The 26,183-nt window shown below is 50.0% G+C and overlaps 1 protein-coding gene across 1 annotated transcript; it reads right to left on the bottom strand.

Moving 5' to 3' along the window:
• Positions 1–563: 563 nt before the first annotated feature.
• On the bottom strand, positions 564–4,259 carry LOC123149312 (transcription initiation factor TFIID subunit 14b). Its single transcript, XM_044568943.1, has 7 exons — positions 3,957–4,259; positions 2,427–2,509; positions 2,057–2,278; positions 1,793–1,980; positions 1,588–1,712; positions 1,010–1,088; positions 564–903 (listed from the first exon to the last, which is right to left on the bottom strand). Exons 1-7 carry the CDS (start codon positions 4,158–4,160, stop codon positions 875–877), a joined length of 930 nt encoding a protein of 309 aa, XP_044424878.1. The 5' UTR covers positions 4,161–4,259; the 3' UTR covers positions 564–874.
• Between the last annotated feature and the right edge of the window lie 21,924 nt (positions 4,260–26,183).

Below are 26,183 nucleotides of genomic sequence, written 5' to 3'. Positions count from 1 at the left end.
TATTGCTTTCTACAAGGGCCTTGATAGGAATTGCGATAAGAAAACACACCACCTGACGTGTGGCATTTATCATTTGGGAATATTAAATAGAGAGTGGGATGGCTTGCAGCCAAACCGAACATGTTATTTTGGGACGTGTTTTGCCTTTTCAGATCTTTTGACTGCCTCTTGGTCCATGAAAGATGGATGTTGTTAGTTCTCAGACCTGACGAAGCTAGCAATGGGATCATTGAAATTTGGTTTGGTTTCTTATATCAGCATTGCCCAAGGGGGCGCACAACATTGCAAGACACGCTTTTTATTCGAAAATACTCCATTAGTTTGGGCGGGTAATCCCCCAGCTTTTAGCTTGCAGGATGTAATAAACAATGCAACTCTTCTGAAGTTTAAATAAAGTGTGCCGTATGGCATTCCCCTAAAAAAAACTTGCTAAACTTATTGTTCACCGCCAGATGTTCTAATATGTATCCACTTCAAGTATATGTATCCACTTCAAGTAACGGTCAGACTAGCGTCTCTTAATTTGACTGTTAAATGATTTCGGAAATTAACACTTACTTTACTGGTACGACACAATGCAAAGCATATTCCATTATGTCAGCAAAATAGACTTTGCACCCCTGTGATGTGCTACGCTTCTACTGGAACATAAAAGAAAAAGAACAGGGGGTGATAATTTAAGGCAGGTACACCATGCTCCCGTTGATTTCAAAATGCACAAAGGCGGTACAATCCATAGGTTGCGCTTTATGCACACTGGCCAGCACTAAACATCAATTGCGAGCCTAAGACGTCAATGAAGACACATTCATCACATTCTGTTAGCGAGTTGTTATCAGGTTTCAGCATCTTCCTTACAGCAGCTACCGTTCCATTAGCCGTGCCCAAACTGTTGACCAGGACCTGGACATAGAAGATTATGAAGCTCATCATCAGTTCAAACCCTTCAGCATATGACAAATGTGATCACTGCTAATCAGAAGGGAAAAAAAGGGTTAACTTTACTGACCAGAGATAACTCTGGATTGCTGGGGCATTCCCTCTATCATGCTTAGCTGCCTTCTCAGCTTAGCAATGTGAGCCTGCACCTGGAGGAACAAAAAGGTAACAACTCAAATCACAGGATGCTGTTTTCCACGACTAACTGTTCATGTCTAAGCATATTCTATCAGGTTTGTACGCAAACCATTATATGCAACACCGTGTAACTAAACAAGCAAAATGGAATAAAAGCCACCAGAAACACCACATGGTTTCAAGGTCCCAAATAATTCCTAGTGTGACGTCTCTATGAAAGTGACACCAGGAGCAAAGTATTTCCAGTGTTACGGCAAGGATCTGCATATCAGAACGAATGGATGATTCCACTACTAGACACTGGGTTTTCTATTACTGGCATACATCTTATCCTAAAACACATTCGCTGACTGAAACTCTCAGCAGAAGGGAAAAATTGTAAGTCTCTACAGCAGTGAACCTTACACGTGTGGCTAGACTATGTCCCATGGGGAAATAACGCCTTCTACCGGCATTGCCAGCTATTATACACACCTAATAAAGACAAATACTACTAGCTCCGATTCTCACCTGTTGACGAGCAGCAGCCAGTTTTAATAGTTCATCTGCTTCAGAGAAGTTTGAGAACCACTGGCTCAGAGAATGATCCTTGGTGTCAAAACGCTTCTTATCATGTGGCATAAGTTCCATAGGACCTAGATGATTTAAAGCTTCAGATGCTACTTCACCATTTCCCACTATGAAAATAGGAAGTACAAGCCAGTAAGCCACATACCTGGAGAAGACAATGTTATACCAGGAGGTAGCCTGGGCACAGTAGCAGCAGGGTGATTTTGCACTCGCAAGAAGAAGGCTTCAGTGGGCTCAGGGAAGACAACTTCATCGTATGTCTCCACTACAACTGGTTTTTTTGTTGATTGAGGTCCAGCGTCCTCTTCCGGATACAACTTAAGCTGATGAAACCTGCATCAGTTGTATCACCTAAGTATTTGCTCCCAAATAAAAAATCACTGTTGACAAAAAGAACTTCGGCACTCACAAGTCCAAGCGCTTCTCGCAGACATCACTGTGAAAATAAAGGGTTATTGCAATCTCAAACTCCCCCCATCCAGATTCGGACAACTCAAAAGGCGGTTGCTCTACAACTCTTGTTGGATTAGTGAAACTTGGGTGAAGCTGAAACACCACACGCTTAACTATGACACTCAGATCCTCATTTGTTGCAGAACGGATGTACACGGTCCATTTGTGAGAGTTGTACCTATAAGGGGAAAGCATTTTTTCTTCAGACAAGTTCTGCTACAGGTAAGAACATAAAAATGTGACACTGCGTTTACAGTTTGAAGTTGTAAACATTTGCTTATTTCATGAAATTAACAAAAATAAGTATCTGTGAGGCAAATGCTTACTCGCTTGCTTTTTTGCCAAGCCAAAACGAAATGGTCCCATAAACAATTGGAAAACTGATCTCCACATCCTTGAGCTTCTTATTCTGTTCAAGGGATTTTGGCAACGATTAATCAGAAAATCATTATAGATTGCATATCAATAGTGTCTAATCATCAAAATAATGATGGATGAAATGTGCAACATTCAATCCTATTGTGTGATTAATCAAACATCATACTTGAGTCTGTAGAAAACTGGAAGATGCACTTTAACAAATGCTTAGTTCTTGCCCTGCTTTTCATGCATAGGAATCAGGTGAGATTTTATAGGGCCACTAAACTTTAGGATAATCTGCTATTGTTCTATGCAAGGAGATGGTAGCAATTATTATGACAAAAGAATTCTTTACCAAACACATGGTTACTTGCTCACTGACATGCCTATGAAAACTACAGCTTGAAGGACAATAAGGTCTACTCCCTCTGTTCCTAAATGTAAGTCTTTTTAGAGATTCCAACAAGAGACTACATACGGAGCAAAATGGGTGAATCTACACTCTAAGATATGTCTATATACATCCGTATGTTGTAGTCCATTTGAAATCTCTAAAAAGACTTATATTTAGGAACGGAGGGGGTAGCCTTAGCCTCTAACTATGAAAACTACAACGGATGAAATGTGACAAAACTGAATCCTATCGTGCGATCCCTCAAACATCATATAGGAGCCTTTGCATCACTGTAAGATGTGCCCCTATAAATGCTTAGTTCTTGCCACGTTCTTCACGCCTAGGAAGCAGGTAACCTTTATAGTGGACCACCATATGTTAGACTAAGAAGATGTTCTATGCAAAGACATGGTAGCAACTAGCATGACAGGAAGGATCCTCTGCCAAACACAAGGTACTGACTCAGTTACATGCCTAAATATTCCGACCCATTCTCTCAATCCTCGTCAACTTAATCATGGGAATGAGCAGAACAGACCTACATGACAATCCGGTTAAGAAAACAGCATGCAGAGTTACCAAACACATTATCAGATTACACAGCCCGTAACTTAGCGCAACAGTTAAATAGAACTTTGTGTTGGATCCCGTTCTGACCGTTTCCCAACTGCAGCAGTAAACATTCTAGCATCATTCATTTTGCGATTTATTACTGACGGATGCCTAATGTCTTGGATCAAGTAGGCCAGCACACTATAGTCAATTCTGCCTCTCATAAGTCATAATACTCATCAACTCAATTACAAGCACGGGGCAGAACAGATCAAACGTTCCAAATGGAAGTCCACTTGCACACATTTGCCGTCACTTCATTTTTCAACTGCAACAATGAGCATTCTAGCAGCTATTCAATTTTCAGAAAACCACATACGAATGATGCGGCATAATTCGTCTGACCCAGGTTAGCCTAGCCACATACTGGCACAGACACGCAGACTACGGCCGTCAAAACCCTAGCTCCCCCCAACCCCCAATGCGGGGCAAGCACGCCGTACAGAAGCTACTGCATATCGAATACAGGAGGTGGGTGAGGGAGGGGAACCTTCTTGTCGGGGTCCTCGGGGGCGCGCGCCGGCTTGGAGCGGAGCGCCTTCTGTGCGGCGGTCAGCGCGGGCTCCCCCGCCGCGGCCGCGGGAGGCGAGTCCGAGAGGATAATGGGAGCGGAAGAGGGAGCGGGAGCGGGTGTAGGCGCAGCCGTGGCCGTGGCCGCCGCGGGGGGCGGCGGCGAGGACGGCGGCTGCTCCATCGGCGGCGAGGGTTTGGGGGTGGTGGGTCAGTTCGCCGCGGCGTTGGGGAGGGAGACGACGGGAAGGTGGTTTGGTTCGGTTCGTTCGGTCGGTCGGTCTGGTCGGGTTGGGTTCGGCACGTTGGGTGTTTTTTTTTTTTGAGGGGTGGCACGTTGGGTGTTTCTCTCGAGAAAAAAAAACACTTTTTTTAGGGAACGAGAAAAAAAAAACCTAGTATCGTACGTGGCACGTTGGGCTGCGGAATGGCGCGGTACACATAGTTCGCACGGGCCCGGTCCATAGAGTGAGCCCATGGGTTGCCTCGACTGGGCTTTGGTGGATCACTGATAGCCTATAGGTAAACATTAGCTCTCTCTGAAAAAATAGGGCAGTTGTTCCTAAAAAAATGGAAAAAATAGGGCAGTTGCTCAAAAACATATTGAACAAATAGGGCAGGCAAATACACTGAAACACAATATAGGCTATGCCTGTTTCGTAAAGAAAAGGTCATTTCTATTTGTTTTTCTTTTGTAATAATAGCAGCGATACTCAGGCTTCTCTGTTTTCTTTCCCTTTAACACAAGACAGTACAAAAGCAAATGCTCACGTACACACACTTTATCCATATGAGCACCTCGAAGATACTGAGTTGACACAACATCTTGACATTGTCGAAGTAACCACAAGTGCCTCACTTTCAATCGGGAAAGTCTTCTCGCACTGAACGAACACCACCGAAAAGTCTGGAATTAATCCAGGAACAACCTGGCGAACATCAATGTCAAGTCAGGCTGCAGGTGGGAGTGGGCATAAGTGGGACTAATTAAGCCCATCCCACTTAATCATCTTGGTGGGCACCCGTTGGACAGCAGAAAAAATAAGTGGGCTGTCCCATTTAGCCCGCTGGGAACCCACCACACCACTAACCCAGTCTGCAGGCTCCTCTCGATGGAGACTGGAGAGCGCCGCCGACGACTTCCGCGCCACGCGCAGCCGCCTGCTGGATGTTAGACTGTATTTACATGTGTATATTGTAACGTTGTATACCACCTCATTATATATATATGTGATAGGTCACCCTTAGAGGGTTGTGCCGGTTCCCCCCAAAGCCTATTGTCTTACATGGTATCACGCTAGGTTACGTCCGCTTCCGCCTAAAAACCCTAAACCGCCGCCGCCGCCGCCGCCGCCGCCGCCGCGCCCGCCGCCGCCGTCGCCCGACTGCTATGACGTCCGCCGCTGCGTCCGGCTCCACCGCCACCGGTTTTCTGCCGGCCTCCCTCGCGGCACTTCTCTCGAGGCCGCTGGATGCCGCCTCCCTTCAGGCGCCGATCGGGACACGGAGCGTCGGCTCCCTCTTCGCGCTCCCGCCGGCTGCTACTTCGCCCGGGCAGGCGCTTGTGGCCCACACCACCGCCGCCCCGTCAACCGCGGCTGTCGCGCCCTCGGCCACTGCGCCGCTGGTGGCGGAGGACGTCGCGCTGGCAGGCTTCGCGGCGTCAACCGCGGCCATCGCGCCCTCTGTCACCGCGCCGGCTGCCCCTCCGACTGTCTCCACGGTGTTCTCACCTCAGCCAGTCTCCTCGATGGGATCGCAGCCGCCGCCGCCGTTTCACTTCGGCCATCTCATCACCATCAAGTTGTCGTCGGACAATTACATCTTCTGGCGCGCGCAGGTTCTTCCGCTTCTTGGGAGTCACTACCTGCTTGGCTATGTCGACGGCTCTCTCCCTTGCCCTCCTGCGCTGGTTGACAGCGTGCATGGTCCGGTCTATAATCCGGCTCACCGTGTCTGGACAGGGCAGGATCAGGCGAACCTCTCCTCCATCCAGGGGTCGCTCTCTCCGGCCGTTGCTGGGCTTGTTGTCTTCGCCAAGACGTCCCACGAGGCATGGACTATTCTTGAGCGCTCGTTTGCGGCACAGTCGCAGGCTCGTGTATCTGGGCTCCGTCGCCAACTTGGGGAGTGTCAGAAGCTTGACTCCACCGCCACTGAGTTCTACAACAAAGTCAAGAGTCTCGCCGACACGCTGGCCTCCATTGGACAGCCCCTCACCGACTCCGAGTTCAACTCGTTTATTGTCAATGGTCTTGATGAGGAGTATGACGCCCTAGTCGAGATCATCAATGAGAGGGGCAACTCCACGCCCATGCCAGCACACGAGGTCTTTTCACGCCTCCTGCTTACTGAGCAACGAGTCGAGACGCGCCGATCCAGGGGCAACGGCGCCCTCTCGGCAAACGCCGCCACCAAGGGTGGTCGCTCCTCTGCTTCATCCAGGGCTCCTTCGGGGCAGTCACCACCACCCGCCTCGGCCCCTCCTCCTACTGCGACGCTACCAGGGGCTGGCGGTCCACGTGTGTGCCAGCTTTGTGGTCGCGATGGGCACTGGGCCTCGAAGTGTCACAAGCGCTTCCAGCGGGGTTTTCTTGGTCTTGGCAATGACGGGAAGGATACACGCAACTTTGCTCGTCAGGTCGCCATGGCTGATCGTCCGCCGCCGCAGAAGCCACAGGGACACACTCAGTCCTACTCCATTGATCCCCACTGGTACATGGACTCTGGGGCGACAGAGCACCTGACCAGTGAGATGGGGAAGCTTCACACTCGTGAACCCTACCATGGCTCCGACAAGATCCACACCGCCAATGGAGCAGGTATGCACATCTCTCATATTGGTCAAGCATCACTTCTCACTAGACATGCCAATAGGAGTCTTCAACTTCGCAATGTTCTTCGAGTTCCATCTGTGACACGTAATCTTCTTTCAGTTCCTAAACTCACTCGTGATAATAATGTGCTTTGTGAATTTCATCCTTTTGATCTTTTTATTAAGGATCGGGGCACGAGGGACATTCTTCTTAGTGGGCGGCTCTGCCAAGGTCTCTATCGTCTGGAGCATCCTGGCGTCGCTCGCGTCTTCAGTGGAGTTCGGGTATCTCCGTCACAGTGGCATGCTCGTCTTGGTCACCCGGCCACACCTATTGTCCGGCATGTTTTGCGTCGTCATGAGCTTCCTAGTGTGTCTAGTAATAAAGATGTAGCAGTGTGTGATGCTTGTCAGCAGGGGAAGAGTCATCAACTTCCTTTTTCGGAGTCCAGTCGTGAGGTGAAACATCCTTTAGAACTTGTGTTTTCAGATGTATGGGGTCCTGCTCAGACTTCTGTTAGTGGTCATAATTATTATATCAGTTTTGTTGATGCTTACAGCCGCTTTACCTGGCTTTATCTTATCAAACGTAAATCTGATGTGTTTGACATTTTTGTTCAGTTCCAAAAACATGTTGAACGCCTTCTCAAGCACAAAATTGTTCATGTTCAGTCGGACTGGGGTGGCGAGTATCGCAACCTCAACTCCTTCTTTCAGTCGCTTGGGATCACTCACCGTTTAGCATGTCCACATACACATCAGCAGAATGGTTCAGTAGAACGTAAGCATCGTCACATTGTTGAAGCTGGTCTGACTCTTTTGGCCCATGCATCTGTTCCGTTTCGTTTTTGGAGTGATGCTTTCACCACTGCATGTTTTCTCATCAATCGTACTCCCACTCGTGTTTTGAATATGAAGACTCCCATTGAAGTTCTCCTTAATGAACAACCGGACTACACCTTTCTCAAGGTGTTTGGGTGTGCTTGCTGGCCCCATCTCCGTCCATATAACAAGCGTAAGCTCGAGTTTCGTTCCAAGAAGTGTGTTTTTCTTGGTTATAGCTCTCTTCATAAAGGATACAAATGTCTTCATGTTCCCACTAATCGTGTCTACATCTCTCGGGATGTTGTGTTTGATGAGCATGTTTTTCCCTTTGCCAAACTCCCTGTGTCCACTACCGAGCCACCTGTCATGCATTCATCCTCTGTTGCTTCTGACCAATTTGATGATGTTGCATATTCTCCTCTATTGTTGCCTAACCATGGTGCAGGCACTGGTCGTGGGGCTCGTTTGGAGATTCTGGAAGCGCCATCTTCCTCTTCGTCGCCATCGCCTTCATCCTCGGCACCTTCTGTTGTGCATGAGGAGCACATGGCGCCCCTGCATGGCCTCGGTTTCCGTGCTCATGCACGGCCGATCGACGTCCTGGCCCGGTCGCCTCTGGCTTCTGGGCTGCCTTCGCCATCGTCGCGCCCTGCAACCCCGCCGACTGGGCCGGCCTCCTCGGTCCCCGTCTCGCCCAGGGCGTCGGGGCAGTCATCACCAGGCCTGGCCTCGCCCGCCCCTGCCTCGCCCAGGGTGTCTGGGCCCTTCTCACCAGGGCCGGCCTCGCCTGCTCTCGCCTCGCCAAGGCCGTCTGGGCCGGTGTCACCGGAGCTGGCCTCGCCCACCCTCGGTTCGCCCATGGCCTCTGAGCCCCTGTCGTCGGGCCAGTCTTCGCCATGCAGCCCGGAGTCGTCTGTCCCGAGCTCGCCTGAGGTGATTCCTGCATCTCCGGCGACCGTCACGTCTCCGTCACCTTCGCCTCCGCCGGCTCCTGCTGCTGCTCTACGTCCACATACGCGCAGTCGGAGTGGCATTTTTCAGCCTAAGCAACGTCACGATGGCACAGTTGCTTGGTTAGCGGCGTGCATGTCTGCTGCTCTCGCAGATCCATCCTCTGAGCCACGCACGTATCAAGCTGCTATGCGCATTCCTCATTGGAGAGAGGCCATGGAGCAGGAGTATCAAGCGCTTCTTCGCAATCAGACATGGACTCTTGTTCCTCCACAATCACGGGTAAATGTCATTGATTCCAAATGGGTTTTCAAAGTGAAGAGGCATTCTGATGGGTCCATTGAGCGCTATAAGGCTCGTCTGGTTGCTCGTGGTTTTCGACAGCGTTTTGGACTTGACTATGAAGACACCTTCAGTCCAGTGGTCAAGCCTACTACCATCAGACTTCTTCTCTCTCTGGCTGTTACTCGAGGTTGGTTTCTTCGTCAGCTTGATGTTCAAAATGCTTTTCTTCATGGTGTCTTGGCGGAGGAGGTTTACATGCGCCAGCCTCCGGGTTTCTCTGATCCGGATCGCCCTGATCATCTCTGTCGTCTGTCCAAGGCAATTTATGGTCTGAAGCAGGCTCCTCGTGCTTGGCATGCTCGTCTTGCAATGGCTCTTCGTGCTCATGGTTTTGCATCATCAACTGCTGACTCCTCATTGTTTCTTCTTCAAAGGCCTGAGGTTACTATGTACTTGTTGGTCTATGTAGATGATATCATTTTGGTCAGCTCCTCTCAGTCGGCTGCTACTGCGCTTGTTCGCTCACTTGGTGCTGATTTTGCGGTCAAGGACCTTGGGAAGCTTCATTACTTTCTTGGTGTGGAGGTTACTTCTCGTGCTGCTGGCCTTGTTATGACGCAGAAGAAGTACTCTCTGGATTTGTTGCAGCGAGCTGGGATGCTTAAGTGCAAACCGACGACTACACCCATGTCTACCACTGATAAGCTCAATGCTGTTGATGGTGTGCTTCTTTCTTCTTCTGATGCGACCGAGTACCGGAGTATTGTTGGTGGGCTCCAGTACTTGACGATCACGCGACCAGACATTTCCTATGCTGTTAACCGAGTCTGCCAGTATCTGCAGTCACCCCGTGACACTCATTGGTCTGCTGTTAAGCGGATTTTGCGCTATATTCGTTTCACGGTGGCTCATGGTTTGCATATTCGGCCGTCTGACTCTGGTTGTCTTTCAGCATATTCTGATGCAGACTGGGCTGGCAATCCGGATGACAGGCGATCCACGGGGGGTTATGCTGTCTTCTTTGGCTCTAACCTGATTGCCTGGAGTGCTCGGAAACAGGCTACTGTCTCGCGTAGCAGTACTGAGGCTGAGTATAAGGCTGTGGCCAATGCCACATCAGAGATTATCTGGGTACAGTCCTTGCTTCAGGAGTTAAGTATACCCCAATCACAGCCTCCTGTTCTTTGGTGTGATAACATCGGTGCTACATACCTTTCTGCAAATCCGGTATTCCATGCCCGAACGAAACACATTGAAGTTGACTATCACTTTGTGCGTGAACGTGTCTCTCAGAAGCAACTACAGATCAAGTTTATTTCTTCCAAGGATCAACTTGCTGACATCTTCACCAAGCCATTGCCTTTGCCACAGTTTGAGACTTGCATGCGCAATCTTACCCTTCTAGATTCATTAGAAAGTGGCTAAGATTGAGGGAGGGTGTTAGACTGTATTTACATGTGTATATTGTAACGTTGTATACCACCTCATTATATATATATATGTGATAGGCCACCCCTAGAGGGTTGTGCCGGTTCCCCACAAAGCCTATTGTCTTACACTGAAGATGCTGACGGTGCTCCCGGCGACGGCTCGTCCCTCCGGAGCGTAAGAGGCAGTTGCCCAGCATCATGGACCGGTCGGTGCCGGTGTACCAGCTGGGAGCGATGGACTCGGACGAGACCACGAGGGCCAGCATGGACACCGACCGTGCCCGCATGGCCGCATCGCATTCCAGGCCGGCGCCACACCTCATGCTGGAGAGGCTGTACGCGGCGACGTCCTCCCGCATGCCGAAGCGGGGCACGACCCTGCAGGCAAGCGACGGCGCCGGGGAGATGAGGGAGACGTTGACGACGAGCATGTCGACGTCCGCGGGCGCCACGCCGGTTCTGACGAATAGCTCCACGATGGCCTCGTCGAAGAAGGCGTCCATCTCGTCGAGCGCGTCCCGGTGGGTGAGCGAGTCCTCGCGGCACTCGAGGATGCTGCGCAGGCCGTAGCTGTGCTCTCGATGCCGGAGCGCACGATGACGCGGAGGAGGAACCGGAGCTCGGGAGGCCGAGGTGCTTGTTGCGCAGGATCACCTCGTCGTCGCTCTGGTGGAGTTCATACAGCTCAACATCTACGGCTCCATGACCACAGAGAGTCATCATCTCTGCTCATGGGCAGCCACGGGACATGCATCACGACGTGCTTCACAAGGACCACGACGGAGTGAGCGGAGTCTGAATTCAGCAATGTTAAGCAGCGAAAGAGCCCAGCTCCCCTGTTAAGTGGGATGCCCACTTATTCCCACATAATCTACGTTTATTTGGTGGGATGCCCACTTTACCAACATCAAACTGTATTGGGACGAGGTGGATTTTAGTGGGACTCCCACCTCTAATCCCACTTGCAGCCTGAATGTCAAGTCTATGACTTGAATTCTGATGGGCTGGTTAGAGACCTAATTATCTAATTCCGATGGGCAGCCCTGGTTTCCGGAGCACCAACATGTGGGTGTGAACTTTCAGAAGAAAAGAAATGCCCATGCGGCAGGCCATAAGCGTCACGATGAGCCAAACATTGTGCAGCCTGGACTAGATTTACATGTGCACTTCCCTCGGTTGAAAACAAGAAGATCGACCGCCGACACCGAACGGAGTCGCCGCAGCGAGCGACAGCAGTACGTACAAGGTTGGATGCATCCGTCCCAGGAAATTTAAAGGCCGATCCGGCCGGCTGGCCACCAGCTGCTGCGCCCCCCGCCGCCCCGACATGCCACGCCCCATGCGACGTGCGTCCGTGCACCCGACCCACCCCATGGACCTGACCCGAGGAGGCGACGATACACGATTGAGAAGCCTTTCATACTAGTAAATTGTACGTGCTTTGCACGTCATTTAAATGTATATAAAAAGCATGGGAAAATACATTTGAATATGTATTTCCTTTCCTAGAATTGTTTTGGATAAGATCCAACTTGGTTCTTATCTCTCTAGAATCCAGATTGTTCTAGTCCTTTTTTATTAGAGTATCAGATAAGCATGTCGATAGATGCTTCTAGAACACATGAGATGGTAGAGTTGGGGGTTTAATTAGAAGGCCACATGGCAAAATCCTATGAGTTGAAAACTTTATCCAACGGATGATAATGCTCGGATTTGCCATCTCTTGACCGTTGGATCGGCATATCCAACGATTAATATGTGGAGCTATTGGCACACTATATAGTGGTATAGATATCCCATAACGCCACCCGTCGCCGTCGCCATGCAGCGATCGATCGCCGCCGGCGGCCGGTGAGTGACTACCCCCATTCATCGATCGCCGAGCGAGATGTCGACGAGACGGGATCAGATACTGAGATGCCAATGTGATGTTGGTGCAGTGGATCTATCTTGATACTAGTATAATGGAGTATGAGCTTCCGGATCTTGCATATGAAGGACCTTTTCCCGGATCCGCCCGACCGGGCGTGTGGCCAAGCAAGCGTTGCTCATCATTTCTGGCAAAATCATAGCTCTTCCTGGTTGGATGGATTGCCATCTCCATCCCATGGGCCAGGGCACGTGGATCCTTCCCGAATCTCGATCAATCCATCGATCTCCAGCTTAGCAGAGTTTTACAGCAGAGCGTACATGTCCACTGTGCAATGCTCTTCTTCCACTGCATCTGTGGATCCATGGAGTCTCGGTCCAAATAGAACATGCCAGATCGGGCCAATCCCGTCCTCTGCTAACTGAAATCACGCATCGACGAGCAACGGACGGACCGGCGGGAAGGATCCAAAGAGAAAAGGAATAATCCGCGCCTCTGCCGCTGGCTGCTGGCTGCTGGATACAGTATACAACTTGAGACAGACAGCGATCGATGGCTGCTCTGGCACAGTGTTAAACTAATGGAGACTTGCATATAAGACCACTTAACAAAGAAGAAGGCAATGGAATCATTAAACAAGAGCGGCGATTTTCCTTGGACAGTTGGTCTCTGGATTTCATGCAGGCCACGCAGATAGGCATCGGTTGACTCGACAGCAGCCAGCCAGCCACCATTATCAGAATGCTCGCTGATGCCAATGGAGGAAGACGTGCCTCCTCCGATTCTTACACCAAAAAACAAAGAGAAAAAACACGTACGATACGAGACAGTTGTTGCATGACATGGGAGCGAGTATGGATTGGATCATTCGATTCCAAGCTAAGGTAACTGCTACCCTATTGGTGTTGCTTTTCTACCAGCCACCGGCACAGCACTAACTGACAGCAGGCCGCAGAGGGTGCCAGGCCAGCTATTTTGGCTGTCATGGGCGCCACTGCTGCTCTCGTAGGCCTCGGCTAGCCCACAATCACAAAGGTCCTGCTGTTTCATACGTACCTGCCAGTGCCCTGCTAGCGCATCTGAATTTCTCTGCATATGTTTTGGGACTACTCATCACTATGTAACAGGAGTTTGCTGTGACAGTGCAGAGATGCTGCATCAGCCACTAGCTTGATCGCTTCAATTATTTCGTGTACTACTTCAGATCAAACAATCCCTCCGACTTACAACAATGTTATTATTTCGTATAGTGCTGCTCTGGCACATCGTTATTACAAGTTTACAACCAATATACTCATATATTGGTTGTAATAACATCTTGTACATTATGAAACGGAGGGAGTAGCTTGTTCGCTTCAAGAGAGTTTAGGCCATGTATATATAATCAGGAGAGACCGGGAACAGGAACCATGATGTTGATGTTAAGAGACGGAACGATATGTGCAGGGCTTCAAGAGGTAAGCATGATCATTAAGATAGTATTAATGAGATGTGCGAGCTTAAATTAAGGCGAAAGCGATGGTGTGTCATTGTCTTCAACCTGCATGTCTCTTTCCTGACTGAGAGGAAACAATAAAATTTGATATAGTGGCTAGCTTGTCTGCTGCTGGTGTAGCTCCTCAGACTGAAATTGCAACCCAAGCAAAGGCACCCACTTCATACATAGCCCTCCCCTAGCTAGCTACCATTCTTTCCTTGCCCCAAACAATATCTTCTCAAGTAAATCCAGGAGTGCCGGTTTAGGTGGTTGGTTACTACGATTGCAAGTGGGCACAATTGGATTCAGTGGTGGTATCTTCTGAATAAAGAACAGAGAGATGAACAAGTGATGTTTCCTTGCTTGCTAATGAACTGCCGCACGAAACAAAGTCAGATCGGCCGACCGATTGAAACATGGCACCAGCTGGATTGACTTAACGTTTGATATGGCAGTATCTGGATGACTCGACGTAACGTTGACGTTGACGGCAAGAATGTGGAACCATGCTGTTTTGCCTCTGACAGAAAGCCGTGAGAGTGATGACTAGCACGATTCTTTTAGTTAGGACTGCATTCGAGGACTGCACTGCTAGTGCTGCCCGTTGTAGGAGAAGGCTGCGAGCAAAGCAAAGGTTCTCGAAAGTTGCACCCATTTTCGAACCAATTCCCCTCCACTCCAAACCACGCAAACATAACAGGGTATCGTCAGGTTATTATCAGTCCTGAATCATCAACAACACAAGTTAACAGTGGCCACCACCTTTACCCTTTACCCCACCCTCAAACCCAGAGAACCCGAGAGTGTGCGAGAGAGGCAGTGGAATTCAAATGCCCGTCGTCTCTGGACTCTGGGTCCCGCTTGCATGCCAAGCCCACACGGCCGCAGCCGCAGCCAGCAGCCTGCATAAAGAAGCCGCATGTGACCGGGGACCACGGACCCCGATCACTGCCCGGTGGGGCCAGCGGTCTCCGTGGCCCACCGGGAAAAGGTCGCCGAGAGCTACGGGCCCATACCAACCGGAGGAACCAGAGATATTAGAGCATTACTAGTAGAACCCTCAAACCCTCAAATCTTAAAAGCAGTTTTAAGGGTTGAGTTGTGCCACTTTTTGACACTTTTAAGGGTTGAAAAACAGAGGCAAATACTAGAATCCTCAAACCCAACCCGTAAACTGCTTTAAGGATTGGATTTGAGGGTTCTAGTCTTTGCCTCGACCCCAACCTTTAAACCTATCATTTGACATCTCACAATTTATGACAACAAGAACACAATCAACTTTCAAACAAACTATCAAATGACAATCATTGATGCATGGTTTAATAGTTTACATCACAAAATCATCATCTTCCTCCTCTCATCGGCACCATCACCCAAAAGTTGCACCTCGGCGCCATCTCCTAGACCACAAGCGGGCTCCATCAAGCATCTCCATCGGCACCGGTGGAGTCGTACACACTGCCATCACCACTACTACTCATCGGAGTGTCACCTCGAAAAGTAGAGGACGCAACACGGAACATCTTCTTCCTCTCCGCGATGTCCTCCTTGTAGTCCTTCCACCATTGCAATTGGTCTTCATCCATGTCCTTCTTGGATATCATCATGTGCTCTTTCTCTTCCACCATGAGTTCTTTCCATACCTTTGCCTCTTTGAGCTTGATCATCCTCTCCTCCAACTCGGCCTTGCGCTTTGCTTCTTCACGCTTTGCTTTAACTTGTGCAAGCTTGACCTCTTTCTTCTTCTAGCTTCGTCTCCAATGTCTTCGTTGTCAATTCCTCTCTTGCCTTTATCATGTGGTCCATCTTCTCCCTTAGGCTTGACGCCTCTTCTTCCATCTTCACCCTTAGCTTGCCCTTCTTGTTTCCCTCGGGCTTGCCCAAGTTCCTCTCCTCCTCATCTTCACTATCATCCATCCTTAGCATTGCCGACTTCTTGGGTGCGGTCTCTTGATCCCTCACCTTCCACTTGTCAAAGGTTTGAAGAATTGACCAAACATGCTTAAATGGGAATGGCTTGCCCTTGGAAGCGGCCATCTCCTTGTACCTCATGCCGGCAATTGTCTCCTATCAACCACACATAAATCACATAAGAACCCACCAATATCATCTATCACTTGGTCCATGGCACACACATAATCAAAATAGTGAAGAAATATGTACTCACATAGTCACTCTCCACGGTTCCACTAGGTGGTGCATCTCTCACTTGGTCCATGGCCGCACTCCAACGAGAACAAGCGGGCTTGATCAACTCCCACCGGCCTTGAAGCGACCGGAAAGAGCGATGGATGAACCCACTATTCTTCGGCTTGATCTTACAATAGACGCCCTCGATCCTTTGCCAATACCGTTTACCGGTTTGATCGGTGCCGGTGGTTGCATCCATTCCCACAGCTGCCCAAGCACGAACCAAAAGGACATCTTCCGCCTCGGTGTAGTTTGTCGACCGCGCGTGTGGGCGGGAAGCGGCGGTGAATGCCTCCTCCCCTATCTCGGCCACCTCCTCCTCGTCATCCCCCACCTCCTTCTCATCTTCCTCCTTCTCCTCCAAGTCGTCACCAACCTTAAAGGGGTCTAGAGGCGGAGCTCCGAGGTCCACCTCCGCGTTTTGGAGGAGGTTCATGAACGAGGATGGGTTTGCCATTTCCTCGAACACCTCGTGCGCGGCGGGAGGAGGTTCGGCGATGGCGGCCGCCGCAGGCTTCTTCCGCGGCTTGGTCACGGCCGGGGACGAGCCGGCGACCTTGGAGGCCGCCCCTCGCGGCCCATGAGAGGCCGCCTTCGGCCGGCTCTTCTGGGTAGCCGGGGTGGGCGGCGGGGAGGCGGCGAGGGCGGGAGCCGGTGCGGTGACGATGGTCTGGGCGGCAGGAGGTGGTGCGAGGCCCGTCCGCCGCCGCTTGACCCCGACGTGGGTCGCCGCCACCACGTCGGCGGGGGCGGGGGCGGGCGACGCGGGCGGGACGGGCGGGGCGGGAGCGGCGGCCGCGGCGGGCGGGGGCGCGGCGGCGGCGGGGCCTTCCATGGCCGGCGCGGCAGCAGGCGGCGGGACGCGGGCGGGAGGAGGAGCGGTTGGCTCCCGCGCGAGCTCGGAGCGAGCGACGAGGAGGAGTGCGGGTTGGGGGGAGATTTTCCCCTCAACCCCTACTTTTACAGATTGCAAATTGGTTTGAGGGTTGGACCTCTAAATTTTTTTATGGGTTTGAGAGTTTAGAAATTCTGGTTTACGGTGTTTTTCGGCGAAAACTGTAGAAAATCGGTTATTTTTAGGGGTTTGAGGGTTTGAAGGCTCTACTAGTAATGCTCCTAGTCCGGGACGCGACACTGCTCGTGTTCGTCGTGTAGACGTAGAGGGTTGGCGTCCTCTCCAGTCTCCTGGTCCCCCTTTCGCTTCGCACTGCCACCAACCCGCTCGACAGCAGCAGCAAGCCTCCCTCCCTCGCTGACGGGCCTCCGTTTCCGCGCTCCGCTCTTCCCTCTTGTGCCGGCTCATCATGATCCGTCGCTGCTTCTCATACGGCGAGCGGCGTGAGGAATGGCGGCAAGGATCGAGGAGCGGGATCTAGAAGATGGACTGGACAGGCGGCAGCAGAGCTCCATCGCCAAGCCCAAGGCCGCCCGTACCGGCGCACCTTGCTCGGCACGAGGCAGCCGATCGAGGCGAGGCGACCACGCCGCGTGCCTAAACCAGCCGTCGACCTACCAGCACCTCAGTAATGGCAACACTACTGGTGCTGCACACATTGACGCATACGCTAGCTGCATACTAGTTCATGTAAGATAGCGTTGGATGCATGATGATGCGAAGCGTCCGCCCGGAAAGGGACCGATACGCTGGCCACCCAGGCGGAAGCAGCTCCCCTGACGTACGTTACACGCCGTTGGGGACACTAGCATGTGGGGCTGATTCACAGCGAGCCCACCCGTCAATCGCCGAACGGCACCCTGCCGCACGGCAGAGGATCCGCGTCCCACCCAGGCAGCTGCTCCCGCGCCGCCCCGACATGCCACGCTCACCGTCACCGCGACGTGGCCTCCTCGATCCATCCATCAACTTCCCCCCAGATGTATGTCATGCTCACAGATCTAGTTTAATGCTTGCCCGGCGCTGGCCGTCATGCGGATCCATACCTAGCAAGCGGTTTCTGCCCAGATGTATGTCAGCTTCCAACCACATCCAGGTCGATCTCGCCTACATGCATGCATGCATTTTCTCCGGAGAGGCCCGACCGTGCGCGTGCGACCCGAGCGTTCCAATTATTTCTTTCTTTCTTGCCCAAGGAAAAGCATGGCTCGTTCTGGCTGCATCCCATTGGCATGTGCCGCGGACCAGCATGTCTGGTGCCCGGCCGGTCTCCGCAGAATTACCCCGAAACCTACAGATCCAAACTTCCAAGCTTATGTAAACAGCAGGATCCAATTGGGAAAGTGCCAGATCTGGCAAGTCAAGCCCTCTGCGAGCTAGAACAACGGAAAGACCAGGAAGAATACAAGCAGAAAAAAGGAGTGATCCGTCAGCTTGACCTCAAATCAGCCAACATTTGCTTTGCTTTACTGAACATATTTCTTTGAAAGAGAAAAAAAAGACATGAAACAGTTTTTATAAAGTTAGCCGGAGAGCTGCCAAGATCCCATTTTTGAGAATAAGAAACCGATGGCTGCTAAGGGATCCACGACAGAAAAGCTAAGTACGGATATAATCAGATTTAAAGACAGAAAATAGTTTTTATAAAGTTAGCCGGAAAGCTAAGCACGCACCGGCCACTTTGGCCGACATAGCCACGTACTGCTCAGGGCATATACAATGGTGTTATCTTAGTAGTGCCACGTAGGATAAAAGATAAGGTGGAGGAGAAAGAATTCATAGGAAAAGACTTGTCTTCTCTAGAAGACAAGAGATGATCTCTTAGCACAATATGTCTCACCACGTTTTTAGGAATAGCTAGTTATTTAAGATAAGGCTAAGAAATGACCTATTGTAGACATCTTTTTTTGTCATCTTTAAATTACATGCAAGACTTAAAATAAAACTATCTTATCAACCATTATACATGCCTTCATAATCTAGCTCAGCCACACGGGCCCCGGAAGCCTTGCTATTATTTCACAACAGGAGTACTCTGCTGCGACAGTGCAGAGCCGGTGCTGCAACCGACCAATTATTGCGCACTTTGCCACTTTAGCAGAAGCACGTATGGATTTTCTTGTAATTCCTAGACGTGCTAGTGCTAGTGCTACTCATCATGTTCAAGCAGCACTGGACGGAGACAGCTGCAGGAACAGAAGAACAGTAACCGCAGAGAGGGATACGTGCGTACGCAGTGCAAATGGAGTGTCACCGTCGGGGCCATGTTAGGTGTGTGTTCAGTCGGTACAGCCACAGCCTACAGGGTTCGAAGGTCAAATGCTCCTGCATTCTCTTCATCAAACTTGAAAGGAACGGACAGAAACGATGTGCCCTTGCTTGCGAGCTCCCGCGCGGAACATGTCGAGATCGATCGGGACGGAAACACGGCGCCAACCAACCGGATCGAACGCGTACGTGTGCACCCCGTGGATGTAAGAGCAGCTTCAACGCGCCGACCCAAATGGACGACGTTTTTGTCCATTTGTGTCAGCCGCCCGCTCGGGTCCGCCCTGTTTATTATTTGGGTCGACAGTGCGTCCAACGTGTCAACCCATATTTATCGGCGTGGCCGGCTGGTCATCCTTTTTCAACAAATATGCACATATTTTGCATTATTTCAGAAGTAAACATATAAAAATAGCATAGTTTCACAACCAAATAAAGCATACCCCTATATAGTGTGCGAATAACTTTGAAAGATGGTCGTTGGATGAAGCCAATCCGATGGTGCAGAGATGGTAAATCCGAACACTACTGGCCATTGGATATCATCTACATTCCATCAGATTTTGCCACATGTACAATTTAGAAGACTCCATGGTTGAACTTAAGCATAATGCACAAGCCTCAAAACACAAGCACTTCTCCTTTATTCTAAAATCTTCCGTATCATAATTGCCCAAATTTTTTTCTACATAAATTGCCATTAGCTATTTTTACTTTATGCTTTACAACGCACAATTTCATGAATCTTAAAATAGATTAGCTTTTTTATGAAAACTAAATGATTTTGAATGAGATGAACTATAAGTATTAAACGAACATCTACATCATGCATATATGACTCAAAGCTTACATGCTATAATGTTGTATTTATTCATAATTTAGTTGCCAAATCTCATGCGTGCAATGCACGTATACCTTACTAGTAAAGCATAGTTTGACATAGTTTTATAAGCCGAATAAAAAGTAAATTGTCTCAAATACATGTGAAAAGAAGATACATCTATTGGTTGCCAACACCAGCCCATATATACTCAACCAAATCATTTTGCAGCTGCATGTGAGTTCCCCAATCACGCATTTCATGATGAAATTGGATGAACTGTGCAAACGTTGCTGCTCCTCCATGCTCAGGCACAACATTCTCACCCTGAAACTAAAACCCTTGATCGTAGATACGTTCCGAGCGCTCATCTCCTACGATCACATTGTGCATGATCACAAGCAGTCATCACCTCCCACAATTTTTTCGTGCTCCAAGTCCTAGCAGGAAACCGAACGATACCCCATCGAGACTGCAAAACACCAAAGGCACGCTCGACGTCCTTCCTAGCACTCTCTTGCTCTTGGACAAATCTTCTTCTCTTCTCTACGATAGGATTGGGGATTGTCTTCACAATAGTGGTCCACCGAGGATAGATACCGTCACCTGGGTAGTATCCTTTGTCGTAGTTGTGGCCGTTGATGGTAACATTCACCAGTGGGCTGTTACCTTCGGCAAGCCTAGCAAACACCGGCGAGCGCTGAAGCACGTTGATATCATTGTGTGATTCGGCCATACCAAAGAAAGAGTGCCAGATACAGAGATCTTGTGAGGCCACGGCCTCAAATATGACAGTGCAAGCCTTGACATGACCCTTATACTGCCCTTGCCAAGCAGAAGGGCAATTCTTCCACTCCCAGTGCATGCAGTCTATGTTGCCAAGCATTCTTGGGAATCCACTGCTGGCATTCGTCGCCAACAAGCGGGTTGTATCTTCAGCAGTCGGCTCTCTCAAGTACTCAGGGCGAAACATGACAATCACAGCCCTGCAGAACTTGTACATGGAATCTAGACATGTAGACTCGCTCATATGGACGTACTCATCAATGAGATCACCGGGCACTCCGTATGCAAGCAACCGGATGGCTGCAGTGCATTTCTGATAAGCTGAGAAGCCAATCTTTTCAACGGAATCCTCTTTGCACTCGAAATAGTCATCGTATTCGACTGCCCCCTCTCTAATACGGTTGAAAAGATGCCTACTCATACGGAAACGCCGCCAGAATTTCCTATGTGTGAACAGCGGGTTGGTTGTGTCAAAGTAGTCCTTCCAAAGAAGGAAATGGCCGCTCTCTCGGTTGCGATTCAATGCCGGAAGGTGCCCCGGGATGGAGCCACGGAACAACGCCCGCTGGCTATTAATGTGGTGATGGACCAACACAACAGCCAAGATCTCCTCCCCATTATTGGACGAGGAATAGTCTGAGTCGCAAAGAAAATTATGGAAAAAGAACACGTCAGCCGAGTCCATTTTGTACCTTGGCAAACTGTCGAACAGCTTGCGGGCGTCGACGAAGGAGCCGGCCGACGAAGCGAGTCGCGCTGCCCTCGGACCAGCTAGCTGTCCTGGCGGCGTCCGAGGAGCGTGCCGGTGTTAGGACGAAGGAGCTGGCGGGGCGGCGAGGCAGCTTCTAGGTCACGGCTGTGTCGGGGAGTGGGGGGTGGGAAGCTTTCGAATCCCCGGCGACAACACGGCGGTGGTGGCGACGTGGGAGGTGGCGGCATTGTGGCGGGGGGGCACCGGCGGCTGGCAGAAGCATCGGAAAAATGGGGACGCCGGCAGCGATGAAGGAGGCGGGCGAGGGTTTGCTGTTGGAATGGGAGAGGATGGCTAGGAATTGCAAGGCCAAGTGTGGTAGCAGGTCTTCCAAACTGTGGTTCAACCATCGTAGTACCTTGTGCGGCCGCAACAGCTGCATGTAGAGATGCCATACTGAGCGGCTGGTGCGCATATCCACCAGGAGCTTGCACAATAGGAGATGAAATTGCATTGGCATTTTCTTCTTGTGTAGTTGAAGACCCTGGATGCTGCCCATACCTGCCATCCAGTGTTGCTCTTGACGCAGGCAATGGTGCCAGTCCAGGACCAGCCACATAGGTTGTGTTTGCTGCGTTAGGCCCCCGCGGTGGTTGTATAGCCCCCATAGTCTGTGGTGCAGGCCAAATTGCTGGTCTTGGACCCATAGGAGGTCGCGCAGGCCCTCTTGCTAGTGCCGTATCCATCAAAAGTTGTGGCGCAGCTCCTCTTAGTGCTTGCACAGGCCTTGTCATTGTTGAGCCCCTTGAAAGGTGCGGTGCTGCTCCACTGTTCAGTGGCGCATATCCTAACAGTTGCTGTACAGGCCAGCAGCCTTGTGTGGGAGGGCTCATGGGTAGTGGTACAGCCCCTTTTTGCATCGCTGCAGCCCTGAACGCTGTTTGTTGGTGTCCATCCTCACTCATAGAGTTTCCAGTTAGTTTTGGTGCGTTTTTTCTCCGCGGTGCAGAAGTAGGTCGCTGCTGCCTTGGTCCAGAAAAGGTTTGTGCAGGTTCATCAGGACGCACCGCAGGGCCACTAGTTGCCTGAGTGTTACTCGGTGGTGGCGCAGAAGTAGGTCGCTGCTGCCTAGGTCCAGAAGGGGCTTGTGAAGGCCCTTCAGGACGCACCGCAGGGCCACCAGTTGCCTGAGAGTTACTCAGTGGTGGTGCAGAACCATCAGCTGATGGTGGAGGACCACCAGAGGGCCCACTTGTTGGTGCTGTCGGTTTCTTCTTCTTTGACATGTTGAGATTTTTGATTCCATGACGCGCACCACGCATATGTTTCTTTATAATATCCGTCGCAGCATCTGACGCACTAGCAACCCGGGCAAGACTACCAAAATCCATCATCAAATTTGCATGCCTGAGTTCCTTTTTCGACTGTGGTGGCATCTCATCAGGTTGCTCTTCGACAGCAGGGGGTGCGTTGGGAATTGCCATAGGTGTCCATCTTCTAAGTATGTACTGCGCTGGGATTTCATCAACACCAAGTTGGTTGAAAACTTTCAAGATATGGCAGCAAAGCATGCCGTCCCTCTCAATCTTGCAGCAGTCACATCTGTAGTCTTCAGCACTAGCTTCCACCGTGACAAAATAGCCCCTAGAACCATATTTGGCAACCCACTCTTGATTGGGGTAAACCTCATACAAGTTTTCACCATGCGGTCGCACATTGTACCTTGTAGTCAACTGAAACTCATCACGAAACTTCTCATACAAGTCCCTAGTATACGAACCGTACACCTGCTTCTCTATTGGGTAAGATGACCACATTTCAGTCTGTAAATGTCCTGTCCTGTAGTCTTTTGAACCCCCCGGACTAGTATGTGTGTTTGGATTTTCTGATATTGCTTCACAAAGTTCAAAATGGACTTGTGTGGGTTCACATATTGCTTAAGGACAGCGTTGAACCCCTCACTGCGTTGAGTTGACTGCAAGAAAGGGAAGAATTGGTGCTTGAAGCAGCAGGGTACCCATGTCTCTCTGTACTTGTATAGATTCTCGAAGTGGGAGTCAGTCATAGCCTCATACTGAAGGAAATATGCCCTGGAGGCAATAATAAAGTTATTATTTATTTCCTTATTTCATGATAAATGTTTATTATTCATGCTAGAATTGTATTAACCGGAAACATAATACATGTGTGAATACATAGACAAACAGAGTGTCACTAGTATGCCTCTACTTGACTAGCTCGTTAATCAAAGATGGTTATGTTTCCTAACCATAGACAAAGAGTTCTTATTTGATTAATGGGATCACATCATTAGGAGAATGATGTGATTGACTTGACCCATTCTGTTAGCTTAGCACTCGATCGTTTAGTATGTTGCTATTGCTTTCTTCATGACTTATACATGTTCCTATGACTATGAGATTATGCAACTCCCGTTTACCGGAGGAACACTTTGTGTGCTACCAAACGTCACAACGTAACTGGGTGATTATAAAGGTGCTCTACAGGTGTCTCCAAAGGTACATGTTGGGTTGGCGTATTTCGAGATTAGGATTTGTCACTCCGATTGTCGGAGAGGTATCTCTGGGCCCTCTCGGTAATGCACATCACATAAGCGTTACAAGCATTGCAACTAATGAGTTAGTTGTGAGATGATGTATTGTGGAACGAGTAAAGAGACTTGCCGGTAACGAGATTGAACTAGGTATTGAGATACCGACGATCGAATCTCGGGCAAGTAACATACCAATGACAAAGGGAACAAACGTATGTTGTTATGCGGTCTGACCGATAAAAGATCTTCGTAGAATATGTAGGAACCAATATGAGCATCCAGGTTTCGCTATTGGTTATTGACCGGAGACGTGTCTCGGTCATGCCTACATTGTTCTCGAACCCGTAGGGTCCGCACGCTTAAGGTTTCGATGACAGTAATATTATGAGTTTATGCATTTTGATGTACCGAAGTTTGTTCGGAGTCCCGGATGTGATCACGGACATGACGAGGAGTCTCGAAATGGTCGAGACATAAAGATTGATATATTGGAAGCCTATATTTGGATATCGGAAGTGTTCCGGGTGAAATCGGGATTTTACCGGAGTACCGGGAGGTTACCGGAACCCCCCGGGAGGTATATGGGCCTTAATGGGCCTTAGTGGAAGAGAGGAGAGGTGGCCAGGGCTGGGCCGCGCGCCCCTCCCCCCTAGTCCGAATAGGACAAGGAGAAGGGGGCGGCGCCCCCCTTCCTTCTCTCTCTCCTCTTTCCCCCCTCCCGAATCCTATTCCAACTAGGAAAGAGGGGGGGAATCTTACTCTCGATGGGAGTAGGACTCCTCCTGGCGCGCCCTCTCCTGGCCGGCCACCCCCCCTTTGAACCTTTATATACGGAGGCAGGGGGCACCCCTAGACACACAAGTTGATCCACGTGATCATATTCTTAGCCGTGTGCGGTGCCCCCTTCCATCATAGTCCTCGATAATATTGTAGCGGTGCTTAGGCGAAGCCCTGCGACGGTAGTACATCAAGATCGTCACCACGCCGTCATGCTGACGGAACTCTTCCCCGACACTTTGCTGGATCGGAGTCCGGGGATCGTCATCGAGCTGAACGTGTGCTAGAACTCGGAGGTGCCGTAGTTTCGGTGCTTGATCGGTCGGGCCGTGAAGACGTACGACTACATCAACCACGTTGTGCTAACACTTCCGTTGACGATCTACAAGGGTACGTAGATCACACTCTCCCCTCTCGTTGCTATGCATCACCATGATCTTGCGTGTGCGTAGGATTTTTTTTGAAATTACTACGTTCCCCATCAGTGGCATCCGAGCCTAGGTTTTATATGTTGATGTTATATGCACGAGTAGAACACAAGTGAGTTGTGGGAGATATAAGTCATACTGCTTACCAGCATGTCATACTTTGGTTCGGCGGTATTGTTGGACGAAGCGGCCCGGACCGACATTACGCGTACGCTTACGCGAGACCGGTTCTCCCGACGTGCTTTGCACAAAGGTGGCTAGCGGGTGACAGTTTCTCCAACCTTAGTTAAACCGAGTGTGGCTACGCCCGGTCCTTGCGAAGGTTAAAACAACACCAACTTGACAAACTATCGTTGTGGTTTTGATGTGCAGGTAAGATTGGTTCTTGCTTAAGCCCGTAGCAGCCACGTAAAACATGCAACAACAAAGTAGAGGACGTCTAACTTGTTTTTGCAGGGCATGTTGTGATGTGATATGGTCAAGACATGATGCTAAATTTTATTGTATGAGATGATTATGTTTTGTAACCGAGTTATCGGCAACTGGCAGGAGCCATATGGTTGTCGCTTTATTGTATGCAATGCAATCGCGCTGTAATGCTTTACTTTATCACTAAGCGGTAGCGATAGTCGTGGAAGCATAAGATTGGCGAGACGACAACGATGCTATGATGGTGATCAAGGTGTCGTGCCGGTGACGATGGTCATCACGACGGTGCTTCGAAGATGGAGATCATAAGCACAAGATGATGATGGCCATATCATATCACTTATATTGATTGCATGTGATGTTTATCTTTTATGCATCTTATCTTGCTTTGATTGACGGTAGCATTTTAAGATGATCTCTCAATAATTATCAAGAAGTGTTCTCCCTGAGTATGCACCGTTGCGAAAGTTCTTCGTGCTGAGACACCACGTGATGATCGGGTGTGATAGGCTCTACGTTCAAATACAACGGGTGCAAAACAGTTGCACACGCGGAATACTCAGGTTATACTTGACGAGCCAAGCATATACAGATATGGCCTCGGAACACGGAGACCGAAAGGTCAAGCATGAATCATATAGTAGATATGATCAACATAGTGATGTTCACCAATGAAACTACTCCATCTCACGTGATGATCGGACATGGTTTAGTTG

This window comes from Triticum aestivum, chromosome 7A (genome assembly GCF_018294505.1).
Source record: "Triticum aestivum cultivar Chinese Spring chromosome 7A, IWGSC CS RefSeq v2.1, whole genome shotgun sequence".
NCBI classification, from domain to species: domain Eukaryota; kingdom Viridiplantae; phylum Streptophyta; class Magnoliopsida; order Poales; family Poaceae; genus Triticum; species Triticum aestivum.
This window is presented reverse-complemented; position numbering and strand designations above follow the sequence as displayed.